Genomic DNA, 13530 nt, shown 5'->3' with positions numbered 1-13530 from the left:
ATGATTCTGAATGTCTCAATTAACGGTTTCTGACCAGCTCTGACAGAATCTGTAGTTCTGCAGCTAATTAGCAGTTTATGAAGCACGCCTGACACAAATGGCACATTATGAGACACCCTTCCCCCTTTTTTAATATTTTAGACTGCCTGAAAGAAAGCATAATTGTTGTTCTACCTAATAATATATGCTTTTTTGTTTGGTTGGTTTTGGTTTTACATGACTGCCATCTTTCATGTTATTTGGGGATCCTGTTTAAAATCCTTTATATACTCTTTGCTTCAGCTTTGAATCACTGTGCTTTTATCCTATCAATTTCCAGGACTACTTTTTGTTAATAAAATTTGTTTGAAATATGTACTTCCAATATCCTGCCCCGGGCAGTACGCTTCCTCACACAAGTTCTTATCTTGTAACTTTCTTCAACCATCCAAAGCATTTCTGGTTTTGTTCATTTGTTTGTTTTCATATGAGCACATGTTTGTATAGGGTTAACAGTAACTATTTGTCTTGTGCTCCCTATGCTGACCTAATCTGTGTATGACTTGGTTACTACACGCGCATTGTTCTCTGTATCAGTCCCTAGTGTTCTTACGTTTTTATCAAGAATCACAGAATCATAGAATCATTAAGACCGTAAAAGACCTCTAAGATCATCAAGTCCAACCGTCAACCTAACACCACCATGCCTGCTAAACCATGTCCTGAAGTGCCACGTCTACACATTTTTTTGAACACCTCCAGGGATGGTGACTCCAGCACTTCCCTGGGCAGCCTGTTCCAATGTCTGACCACTCTTTCAGTAAAGGAATTTTTCCTAATGTCCAATCTAAACCTCCCCTGACACAACTTGAGGCCATTTCCTCTCGATCTATCGCTAGTTACCTGTGAGAAGAGACCAACACCCGCTTCACTACAACCTCCTCTCAGGTAGTTGTAGAGAGCAATAAGGGCCCCCCTCAGCCTCCTCTTCTCCAGACTAAACAATCCCAGTTCCCTCAGCTGCTCCTCGTAAGACTTGTTCTCCAGGCCCTTTACCAGCCTCATTGCTGTTCTCTGGACATGCTCCAGCAACTCAATGTCCTTCTTGTAGGAAGCTTGGAAGCTTTCCAGCCACTCTTCCCTAATCCTGTAGCGTTGCGTGGGGTTGTTGTGACTGAAGTGCAGGACCCAGCACTTGGCCTTGTTGAACCTCATACAGCTGACCTTGGCCCATCGATCCAGCCTGTCCAGATCCCTCTGCAGAGCCTTCCTACCCTTGAGCAGATCAACACTCTCGCCCAATATGGTGTCGTCTGCAGACTTACTGAAGGAGCCCTCAATCCCCTCATCCAGATCATTGATAAAGATATTAAACAAGTCTGGCCCCAAAACTGAGCCCTGGGGAACACCACTTGTGACCGCCTGCCAGCTGGATTTACCTGCATTCACCATCACTCTCTGGGCTCAGCCATCCAGCCAGATTTTTACCCAGCGAAGAGTACACCTGCCTAAGCCATGAGCCGCCAGCTTATCTAGGAGGATGCTGTGGGAGACAGCGTCAAAGGCCTTACTAAAGTTCAGGTAGATAACATCCACAGCCTTTCCCTCGTCCTCTAAGCAGGTCACCTGGTCATAGGAGATCAGGTTGGTCAAGCAGGACCTGCCTTCCATGAACCCATGCTAGCTGGGCCCGATCCCCTGGTTGTCCTTCACATACCTGGTGAGCGCAGTCAAGATCAATCGCTCCATGATCTTCCCTGATACCAAGGTCAGGCTGACAGGCCTGTAGTTCCCCAGATCCTCCTTTCGGCCCTTCTTGTAGATGAAACAAGTTGTAGATGAAACAAATCTGGTCCACCTAAGAATGTGAGTAGGGCTGGCCTCCATTAGCAACACTTTTTTTCTCTGTATTATTGGATGGTTCATAATTATTTATACTGTCTGGGTTTTGGTCTCTGCTTAAATTATGTCATTTTGTGCCTTATTTTTCCCCTCCAGTTTTTAAGCGTGTGTGTGTACATAACAGAAGATGACAAATTTTCACAACAAAGCTATCTGCTGACTCTGTACGTGCTTCGTATTGTTTCATCCTTGAGTCTTCTTGATGTTGCTTCTTTATGTACCTGATTAGTTCCTTCTGAATTAAGGCTATTCTGCAGTTCACCCAAACCTTTCTAGATTTCCTCATTTCTTGTATTCTTCAGCTTTTCAGTCTGTGACTTTTTACAGTCTGCCCACACCATGTATGTAAACTTTCTGAATAGATACCTGCCAAGTGTCCTCTTGTCCTTTCAAAAAGAACAGCTTTTACAATGATTGCAGACTAGCAATAAACATAGATACTTGTGCCTGATTTCTGTTAGCATATTTTTTCCTAAGTTTTGTTTATTTGTTTCTGAGGTGCAAGAATATAGTTTGAGGCCTGTATATTTTAAGCATCCTAGTACTGTGAAAATTAACCATGGGGTCTTTCTCTTCTGTAGCTCCCTTTGAAAGAATAGGTAAACTTGATCATTATTCTATATAAAACTTCTTTTTTTTTTCCCTGCTCAGGTGACAAATGCTCATCAGGAATCCTTAGAGAATCATGTGCGAGTGCAGGCTGCAGCCTTAGATAGCTTTAGTGAAATGAACAGCTCCTTGACATCAGCATCAATAGAATTGCAGGTACATTTTAATAGCTGTTTCACAGCTGACAACTGCCTTTTCTGACATGTATTTAAAAGCATACATAAAACATGGATGACAAATATAGATTCTAACACTAAACAAGCCCATAAAGTACTGTCTTGGATATCTGAGGCAGCTAATTTAGGAAACTAAGAAAAAAAAAATTGCAACACCTGTGTTTTTTAAAAACTTGTTTAAAAATTGTGTACAACAAAGAGATACTGATCTGCAGCAGAGTAGTGCCACTAATCATGTCTCTGAAATATCTAAGGTGAAAAAGTGATTTGTTTTGTATTGTGCAAAATGGTACATCTCCTGACTTATTCCTGCCTTTGCTGGTTAACAGAAATGGAAGTGGCATATTTGGATACTAAACACTTGTGAGTCTTTACATACCTGTGAAATGTAGGGGGACTGATAAGGTTGGAATGGATTTTCTGTTTTAAAGACTACCAAATTCCCACGTATCTCAGCTGAACAACGTAATGTTGCTGCTTTCTTGTATGTCACAGTTTTTCTCGGTCTAGCGCATTTAATATGTGTAGCATGGCCCTTGGAGGGAAGAAAGGAAGATAGTTCGGAGTAGCATTCATACTGAGATGTATCCATGTTCCTTTTTTTTTTAATAGTGTTCCAGGACTTGATTTCACTCACTATATTCCTCATGGAAATACCTTCTAGCAAACTAAATAATACAACAAAAGCCATATTTTTAAATGTTAAACCTTGCAAAACTGTTCACACTCCATTGATACATCAGGAAACGCTCAAATGTTCTGTCTATTCCATAAACTCTGGACTATATTGGTTCACCAAATTAATTGTGATTTTTAATATGTGGTTTGCCTTTTTCTTCTAGAAAACTCTAGTGGATGTTACATTGGAGAACACTGATATAAGGGAACAAATAAGGAATTTAAAACATACACATGAACAGTCTATGGAAAAGCTGAGAGAGAAGCAAAAGCAACTGGAAACAGCACAAATTGAAAATCAGTTACTGAAATTAAAGGTGTGGTATATAAACTCCCCTAAAAATACTGCACAGTAAGGGCACTAGGAGTATGTAAAATGAATTCCTTGGCCTTATTTGTAAAGGGTTCTTCGTTCTTCATGCCTTCATTATTCACTAGACCTGACATTCCTGTGAATCAATACTGGTTTAATAACAAAGAATCTCAACTGGCAGCAGTCTATGTTTCCATAACATGGGATTACTAATCAGGGGTGTTAGCAGCTGAAAATTCAAACTATTAAATGGTTATTATTGTCCATTGCTGTAAGTAAAGGAATATTGTAACTCTGCACAGTGCTGTAAGAATTTCTTTATGTTGAATTTATTTATTTGGTATTGTACAATTTTTAATAGGTAATCTGTGAAGTCTTACGAGTGTCTTGGAAAGAGAATGAAGTTATTTCTTTCAGAGAAATCCAAGAGAATAAAACACAAACAGGAAGGTTTTATATGCCAGAAAGCTTGACCATTTTTTCTCCTCATCTGCAAAATGTATTCCTTTAATCTCATTTTAAAAAAAACCACCAAACCTAAACAAAAAAAGACTCTTCTGGAAACCTTTGTCTCTCTTAAAACTGCTCAAAATAGACTAATTTGGATATAGTACTTTATCAGAATTTGTCTCTGTGAAATTAGGGTGACTGCTGGTTTATTCACGTTTAATTTTGTCGGAGAAGATGTTTCTTTCTGGCACTCTAGTGACTTACATTCATGCTTAATAATGGATTGTTAAAAAAGAAAATATTAACATAAGTGAATTTCAACTTACAATTCATGTTCTAGTTTCCTCTTGTGGTGAAGCTTTACAGGCTATAGAAGTAGCTGTATTTTTTACCTCTTATTGCCGGCAGAAACAAAAAGAGGGAAAAAACAATTAAAAGAAGAAAGTAAAGCTGATGCAATTAAGATTTCAAAACAGAAATTTGGACTTTACTATAGTCTTAAGAACATGCACCAACAAGTCAGGGAAAGGTATGTCTGCTTCTAAGGGCAGAGAACCACAGGTTAAGTCCCAGTTCAGCTGAATGCTTAAGGATTTTTTTATCTTCAAGCATGTCAAGGTCTGCAGAAAACATGCCCTACCTTAATGAGGAAAAAGTTTAAATTTTGCTCTCAAAGTTGCAGTTTTATAACAAAGTTAGTGGATAACATACCTCATTGCTATCTTTGAAAGTTAAACGTGAAATTGTATATCAAAGATGCCAGCACGTCTGGGATGTAATTTCAGGGGTGAATTTAAGAGGATGGTGTGGAATCTGGGAAGGTTAGCAGTTGAAAAGCAGTGACTACTGTATGCCATGACTGTTTTCTGGGTAGGAGAACACACCCATGTATCTTATTAAGTAGGTTCAATTTATTCCTACAATCATAACAATAACTGAGGTTGGAGACGTTGCTGAAGAGTACTATAAGAGATGCCCTGATATGCCTAGCTTTTTATGCTTGTTTTTACTCTCCTCATTGCTTAAACTGTAAGCAAAGGAATGATGGAGAGACAGTGCCAGAGATCATATTCCAGTTCAGTGTCTTAAGGACTCGGGGTTTTAATTGTTGGCTTTTTCTGAATGGTACGGTTCTTTCAGGCTTCCTGAAATGTGTTTTGTGTTGTACTGAAAAGTAACGTAACTCCACTCCCTCTCACAAAGTGCAGTTTACTACTCCTGCCCCAGTGTTGGTCTAGGTGAGATGCCAAAGGGGGCAACTGCAGTACAAGTGGAGTCCTTCAGAGCTCAGTCCCTTTTGAAATGATCAAATACACTGTTGTTAACCTACAGGGTAGTAAAACAGCTTGTTCCCACCATACAAGACAAACACAAGGGTTTAATAAATCTTTCAGTCCTTGAAATGAAACACCAAGCCCCAAATCTTTAATCATCAGAACCAGGTATTCTGTAGCTGTGTAAACTGTAGTGATCAGCAGGGAACACTGTATTCTGCTCCCAGATGACAGTATATTCCTCCTCTTCCTGACATTTTTGTAGCACCCACAGCATATCACAATAACCTTGTCTGATTTATAGCATCTCTGGTAAGAGAACTAAGTCCTGAACTAGCTATTTTATTTTGCTTTTATTGCAGTTTACAGGGTAGATCAGTTTAAGCTGTGAATATCCTATCTGGTGTTTCATCGCTGAGGGTGTGGTTCAGTGTTTTGAGCCAAAAGGAGGGGGAAATCCTGTCTCTGAATTACCATTCCTGCCCTCTTCCCTGTAGCAGTAGTAAAGTTTCTGGTCCTGTGGTTAAAAATTAACCCTTCCACACCCCTGAGTATATGAATTTTAAGTCTGATTGTTCCCTGATGTGCTTTGCTCCATGGTCACCCCAGTTCTTATGCCTACACAAAGAGCAGTATGTGAAAAAGCAAGAGAGAGGAGGGAGGGTACAGCTGTGTGTTCCAGTTAACAACACATACTTTAGGTCCAGCTTAAAGTAATTCTTGCTTTGAGTGTTCATGGTCATTTAGAAACAGGAGTTGAGTCTAGACCATCTCTAATCTATGCTTCTGTAAAATGGGGAGAGACAATATCTATTCAATAGTGAAACAAACCAAGTGACTTGGAGGCTGTTATGGAAGGGCGCAGTAAAGAGGCACATCCTGGTCGTGGGTAAGTAATGACTAGTTACATTCTGACAACCTGAGGCTTGATGAAATGGTAACTTCTACAAATTCGAATGACTTGCATACTGGCAGAGCGTTGTAAATGGTCTTGATGCAAATGAAAATCTGCTTCAGCAGTGTCAAATTTGTAACAAGGTGGAACTGAGGTTGAAAGTGTTATTCTCACATCATGTGAATTCCGTTTCTCCTACTGCCAGCAGCGCTGTACTGACTGATGGGTCAACTTTCCCCTCTCACAGGTGGAATCATCGCAGGAGGCAAATGCTGAAGTCATGAGAGAGATGACAAGAAAACTGTATAGTCAGTATGAGGAAAAAATGCGAGAAGAGGAGCAGAAACATAAAGCTGAGAAAGAAATCCTCCTAGTATGTATAGCCAGTCTGTAAGAGTGGAACTTAGCTTGGGTGTCATTTCTCAGTCACATAGTACTCCAGAGTTGACGTGTTCCTTCACTCCTATCTCTGTGACTAGTCACGCCACAGTTATTAAGCTTTCCAAGCTTTTGGGGTTGTAGGCTGAGAAAAGAATGTGTTCAAACACAGTAACAGTAACGATAATGTAGATTTCAAAATTTGAAATGGAGTAAGTTATTTTTTTAACTTCTGATTCTCTAGAAAAAAGGAAAATATAATGTCCAATTTTAGTGACAGTTTAAGAAGGGGAGGGGGAACAACTTCACTGGATGCTACTGGAGCAAGAACTCTTCCTGACCCTTGGTTTCCCTCCACTCCCAAGTAAAACGTTTCTGTGAGCTGTGAGGCACTGCATTTTTCTAACTGACAAAGATAGATAATGACTGAGATTGAAGGTAGATTCCCCAGTCTCTTTCTATTCGTATTGTTTTATATGTGAGGAAAGTACAAAGCTGAATGTGGCGAACTTTGGTGTTAAAATGCTGTCTTCTGCAACACTGTATGTTTCGTAGGCTGTTATTTCATGGCGTCCTCAGAAGGGAAAACAAATAGCTAAGAAATGGGTGAAAGTTTTTGCCAGATTTTCATAATGATACTTTACAAATACCTATGCACTTCAAAGTGCCCCAAATCTTTTCTTCTATGCAATTCACACTCAGAGTGACAACTTCTCCAGACTTCTGGGCAGATGTAGTGGAAAGCTTTGAGCTCTGTTTAAAAGCTGTGAGCTTGGCTCTATGGCCTAAAAAAAAAATTAAAATTCCTCATTAATATGTTGGATGTTAATGTGACTCCTTATTTGAAGGAGGAGACGAATCGGCTTCTGAAGGCTATTGAAGAGGCAAATAAGAAGATGGAAATTACAGAAACAAGCATACAGGAAAAAGACCAGAGAATTGGTGAGCTGGACCGGCTGATTGAACGCATGGAAGAGGTATGAGAGTTAGTTGATTGCCACCTTTAAAGGAAATGCAGAAGTGCATGGAGGAAATTTGATGGATTCCTCCCATGCCCCGCCCCGCTGGTCAGTACCCTGCTCAGTGACATAACATTGCTGTTTGCATCTTACTTAGTTACTGTATCCATATAAGTAAATGTACCTGGACTACCATACAGACGCTGTGATTAAGTGGTTCTTCCATCTTTCTAGTGGTCTTTACAGTCAGGGCTGTCTAAGTTGTCAAAAATTATTTAGTATATTAACCGTTATTTTAAAGAAAGAGTTTAAAAAGACCACTCAGTCTTCCTTCAGAGTGCAAGGTCTCCTAAACCTAATGAGGAAGTAATCATAAATGATCCAAAGTCTCTTAGAAATTCTGTTGGTAGGTCCATTAAAATGTGTTTGAGTTAGGAATAGACCTTACAATTTAGCTGTTTATAGTCTTGGTTGGAATTGTATTTCATTTCCAAGTTTCTCCATATGTGGTTGAAATGCTAAACTGAAAGCTTCAGACTTGCTATTTAATATAGAGAAGCAGAAAGCATTCTAGTAAGTGGAAGGAATATGATCTGTTCTCACAACTGAAATGTTTTTTTCACAACTTTAGTTTAGTATAGTAAATACTTGCTACAGAGAAGTTTTTATAAGCCAGCCTTGTTGGCTTGACTGATTAGTCTCATGTGCATTTGTATTGAACCCTTTTTGTCTAATGCTTGCAAATCTATTAGTAGAATTATTGATTACACTGAGAAATCATTCAGCTTAATGTGCCCCTTTTAGTAGCTCCATTAACTGCATCTGGGCTTCGGCCTACAACTTGTAAGTATTGTGCAGTGAATAAAGGATTGCAATATAATTCTTAAGTACAGATGAGTTTCTTCACATTGGTTATTTAATTTGCTGTTATCTGGCTGATACTTGCAGAGTAAAACCGCATGCCTCTTAAATTCCCATTAAAGTGGATAGCAGTCTCCTCTGTTAATTCGTGTTGACTCAGTCCCCAAGCCCTCACAGATTTTCATGATCACTGTGCTGGTGGAACCTGAGAAAATAAACAGGAATATTTTTTGCAAGAAAATAGAGCAATACCTTTTATCTCAGCCTTGGATTGAGAGGTCTTTTTGGAGGAATATTGTGGAAAATTTGACATTTATGTAGGTAGAGATTCTGATGACTCATCTTTTTATTAAAAAAATTCAGTTTCAACTACAACTGTACATCTTCAAATAGGAAATTGAAAAATATGATCTTATTTCCGTGCATAGCTGGGAATTTGATATTATGCATTCTGTGCTGCTTGGATATAGGAAATGCATGAATTTTGTTTAATCAGTTTCTATTTTAATTTCACAAATGATCTTTTGAATTGCAATGAAATATGTTTTGTGAAGTCTTTTACATTTTGACACATGGGGAACTGAAGGGTAACATTTCTTGTTTAGGAACGTCACCAGCTGCAAAAACAACTTGAACTAAATGAAATACAAATATCCGGAGCAAAATCTGAAAACAGCTCTGACAGTGAAAGGTGAGATATGTCTTGTCTGTGGAACTCCTAGTATTGCTAGGGAACTTTAGCAATTTGGTTTTTTGTTTGTTTTTTAAGACACCTCAATTTTACTTTTTCTATCTTGAAAACTGCAGTCTGGTAGGTATTGTCCATCTGAATGTAAGTTTATTTACATATAAAATACCAAGAGGATTAATTTTTGCAACAAAAACCACTTTCATGCATCCTTCTTGAAAAGTTGTTTGCAAACATGCAGAGTATGTTTTAGATGGAACAAGCTGTGATGTATTTGTGGATTGCATTTATCTTAAATCTGCATTCCCAAATTCAGCATAGTATGATCCTGACTATGAATACTTTCATTATCTCCTTCTAGACTCCTCAACACAGTTTTAAAAGGGAAGATGTTCTGTATCTTGTGTTAGGCTATAGGCCATCTGCTTTGAAAAGATGAACTCTTGAAATGAGCACGAGTTTTGCATACAGATGCCACTGGTGTCTTGTTCTGTATAAGAGATGGAAAGTGGGGAATATGTTTGAGACTTGGAGGGGAAGGTCTACACGTGGTGCGCATTAACATACGCACACAAACAAAATGAAGGCATGGAAGAAATCTGTCATGTTGCATGCAGCGCAAAAATAAGCTATGAAGTTACTTGGGGAAAGTGAGGGTGATGTTATTGGCAATGAGACCTCTGTGAATGGTTGTTCTCGAAAGCATGAGGCTTAGAAGAAAGATCTAGTGGTGTGGTGGCACCTGGATGTGCTGTTTCTGCCCACAGGTGGCACATGCATCCATTACTACCTCTTTGAGACTGACAGAGCGCCATGACCAGGCAAAGGAAAGCTTCAAGCAAAGCCAGAGGCAAAGTTTCAAGGGAAATCTGTCCAGCACTGAAACAGCATAACTGCCGTTGGAGTGAAAACTCTGTCTGCCACTCAAATATGACACTACTTGAGTGGCTAAAGATGAATTACAAGCAGAGACTGTATAGTTTTACTTGCTTACTATTTATATTTCTGTAGCACCCAGAAATTCACTTTTAAGGTTTTGGCATCCCGCTGTTCTGTAGGAAGTGTAAACATAAAAGGAGGTCCCTGCTGAGAGCATCTCGCTGCCTAGCTGTATTGATCTGTGACCAGCTTATCCAGTCTTAGGGTAATAACGGCTTTCCACAGCAGCCTGTGAAAATAATAATTTTAAGTGAACAGATGTCGTATACAACATAGAATATGGAGATGAAAGATAATTGCTTTCTTCCTTTACCTCTGGATAACAGATACTCTTCTCGCTTCAGTGAATCCTGCCCTGTGCACTCAGCATGAAAAGTTATGCTGCAGTAACAAGGGTAAAGGCAGTGTTCAGACAGGCATTTGTATAATGCAAGCAAGCACACAGTTGCAATCTATGCAATGCAAGCATTGAATCTGTGTTCAAATGCTGAAGTCTGTTCTTAAGCTTTCTTTACCCGTCTGTACCTGACCAGACACTTGGGCTGAACCTGAGGAAGGACCTCTATTCCATTGTTATCAGAGGTTAAAATTCTGAATCTTTCAGTGAGGCCCCAAATATGTGTTACAATTGCAATCAAAATGTAAATCGAAAAACCTGCAGCAATGCCTTGATTTTTTGAGTCCTTGTTTAAGTGCTGCAGTTACAGTTCTGTACAGTACTTCACTGTTAATAGAGACTCATTCTGGGAGGAAACCGCATACAATTCAGTCATTCATTGGAATCATGTCATACGGTTTGCCATCTGCTGCTTTGCCTTAGAATGATTGTTCTATTTGCAGCTTCAACAATTTCTTCTGCTGTGCACAGACCAAGATGAAAAAAGCCTTTTTGTTTTTGATTCCCCTCCTCCACTTCTCAAATTTTGTCCAGTCCTGAACCTAGGAGTACAGAAATTTATTTTGTAAGCAAGCGATTGCTTTCTTTGAAGAATTTCAAGAATTTTACATTCAGAGAAAAATGGAGGCTCCCATGGCGGGCATGCCAAAAACTTCTTAAAAAACATCTCCCCAGTTTCTTTGCGTATTCTAAAACTACTTTTTTGGCAAGCTGTCAAACCAGCTTGTGGCAGGAGTTCTGTGGGTGTTCAATTTCTGGGTTAAACAGATTTGAAGAAATGCAGAATCTATCTAAAGAGTCGTACATACAAACTTAAAACATCCATAACAAGTCCTGCTGACTGTTGATGAGTTAATACAACTCCAGTTAGCGTTCTGCTACTGTTGGCAGCTATGCCAAATCCTTGACTCAAGGCTTCCCTGTAGTAGGAGAGCTTTTAAAAGGATGTCGGCAGATGTGCTTTTTGGCTTTTTTTTTAGCATCTATTTCCAAAAAGTTTGCAGGTGGTAATAAGTCAGGATAAATGTGTCTTTCTGCTGATAAAGATCTGGTTGTCTAAATGCCTTTCGCTTCAAGGAAAGCCAGACATCTTAAGGAGATGAGCTTTGTCACGTTGTTTAATTGTCAGCACTTCAGGGTCTGAGTAAGCATGCCAGTATGCAAGACAAGGGTGAGTTAACCTGGGTGGAGACAGTCACTTTGACTAAAAGATTACCATTAAAATGTACTGTGGACAAACTGATATCTTTCAGTGGAATTTGACTTACTTACCTCTTGACTTAGTCTTCCTGTTCTATGGTGGGATTGTGGGGCTTGTTCTTGTTTTGCTTGTACTGCATAGCTCCCCACTTATATGCTTAATTCTTCTGTATTCTGCTAGGTCACAGCATTTGGAGGAGGTAGCAGCTAGCCTAAGAGAGCGAATCAAACATCTGGATGATATGGTCCATTGCCAACAGAAGAAAGTCAAGCACATGGTTGAGGAGGTGAGGTCTAGTAAAACAATTATGAGTCTTTTGGGAACACTGATTCTTGTAGTACATAATCCAGAAAGACCTCTGTTATGTGTGCAGTTTCCTTATGCCACCTTAGTTACAAACACAATGGAAGATGAGTTAAGCATGTGGAGCAGGAGGACTAGGAGAAAGCAGTTTAATCCAGTGGCTGTGGGTTATATACGGTGAGCTTTAGGCTGACACTAATTCTGGAACTCTTCATGGTAGTCCAGCAAATATAACATACAACTTGCAACTTAATTTGAAGCGTTCAGAGGGTAACTGCAGAAACAATACAGACTAGTTATTGAGGGGCTCCTTCCTGTGTAGAAGTGGAAGGCAAAAAGTGCCCTTTATTTTTTTTAGATGTGGTTCCTCATAGAAATAGGGGGACAAACAGTTTTTCACCACTCACCTTTTCTACCCTGGTCTTGGGATATCACCTTAGCTGATACAATTTCCTGTAAAATTTTAAGTGGCTTTCTGCTGGAAAGCTGCTCTAACTTACAGGCTACCTATGTGCCAAGAAACTGTTTAGCAGTCAGAAGGCTGTGATTGCACACACTTCTAGTTCTCCAAGTGGATGAAAGTATGGCATAAGAAATAGGTAAAATAAGTTTAAACTGGAGCTTTACAAAGCAGACTGATGGCACTATTACACTGAGCCTTACTATTGTACACAGGATACGCATTCATGAAATATCTTTTATTTGTATTTGGATTTCACGTGTTCACAAAATCAAATGCTTGGAAACCATTCTAGCCTAAGGCATTCTTTCTGCATTAACCATGTGCTATTGTAGGATTTCTGACTAGACAAGAAATTTTTCAATTTTTATCAAGGTGTGTTTTATAGATATATGTATCTCCAATATTTTTATATATGTATTTACCTGTATGTTTTGTTTTATATGATTCTGATGTAGTCCTCTATGATCAGATGTGTGATACTCTGTGGCTTTTACACAGAGGGATGCAAAAGTGTCTGTCTCTTTGCACTAAAATTCTTCTGTCATATCATCAATATAGAAGACTAGTGTAAAGTCTTGAGGTTTTGTTTCTAGTTCACCTTGCCATTTTCACTATTTTCAAGCATCACAGCAAGTGGTCTAAAACTGAGCTAACAATCTTTATACCATGGTATAAAGAAAACTTCACCCTAATAATCCAGTCCATCTAATTAATGGATTATGGGAGCAATTCTTTAATCTGTTTTGCATCTCTGTAGGCCAGTCATCATACTATGAGCTTTTTTGGTTCTAACCAAAAGTTCTAAAGGACTTGTCAAGTTGTGATACACGTGGCAACCCAGATGATTCTAGTAGTACGTAAGGGAATGTTGGCCTAAACTTTGCCCTTTATTACTGAATACATTTTGAACTGCTCAGTGTAACTTTACCTCTAGTGAGCTGCATTGGTATAACAAATACTTTCAGTTCCATGGGGTGTTTTGGCAAAAACATGTGTCAAGCTTGGGACAATGATTATTGTTTCATAAATATTAGGTTTAATGGGTGAGTTTAGCTAGCTGATTCC

General features: G+C 39.1%; 1 protein-coding gene across 1 annotated transcript in view; it reads left to right on the top strand.

The window, feature by feature from the left end:
- MYZAP (myocardial zonula adherens protein) overlaps nucleotides 1-13530 on the top strand; it is a 69921-nt gene that overhangs the window by 20980 nt on the left and 35411 nt on the right. Inside the window, exons 5-10 of the mRNA XM_075431411.1 lie at nucleotides 2533-2646; nucleotides 3509-3661; nucleotides 6524-6649; nucleotides 7503-7631; nucleotides 9080-9165; nucleotides 11880-11985. Coding sequence (XP_075287526.1) covers nucleotides 2533-2646; nucleotides 3509-3661; nucleotides 6524-6649; nucleotides 7503-7631; nucleotides 9080-9165; nucleotides 11880-11985 — 714 coding nt within the window. The remainder of the gene's footprint in view (nucleotides 1-2532; nucleotides 2647-3508; nucleotides 3662-6523; nucleotides 6650-7502; nucleotides 7632-9079; nucleotides 9166-11879; nucleotides 11986-13530) is intronic.

Source organism: Opisthocomus hoazin, chromosome 10 (genome assembly GCF_030867145.1).
Source record: "Opisthocomus hoazin isolate bOpiHoa1 chromosome 10, bOpiHoa1.hap1, whole genome shotgun sequence".
NCBI lineage: Eukaryota > Metazoa > Chordata > Aves > Opisthocomiformes > Opisthocomidae > Opisthocomus > Opisthocomus hoazin.
Note: the sequence above shows the minus strand (reverse complement) of the source record. Positions and strands in the feature narration are given on the sequence as shown.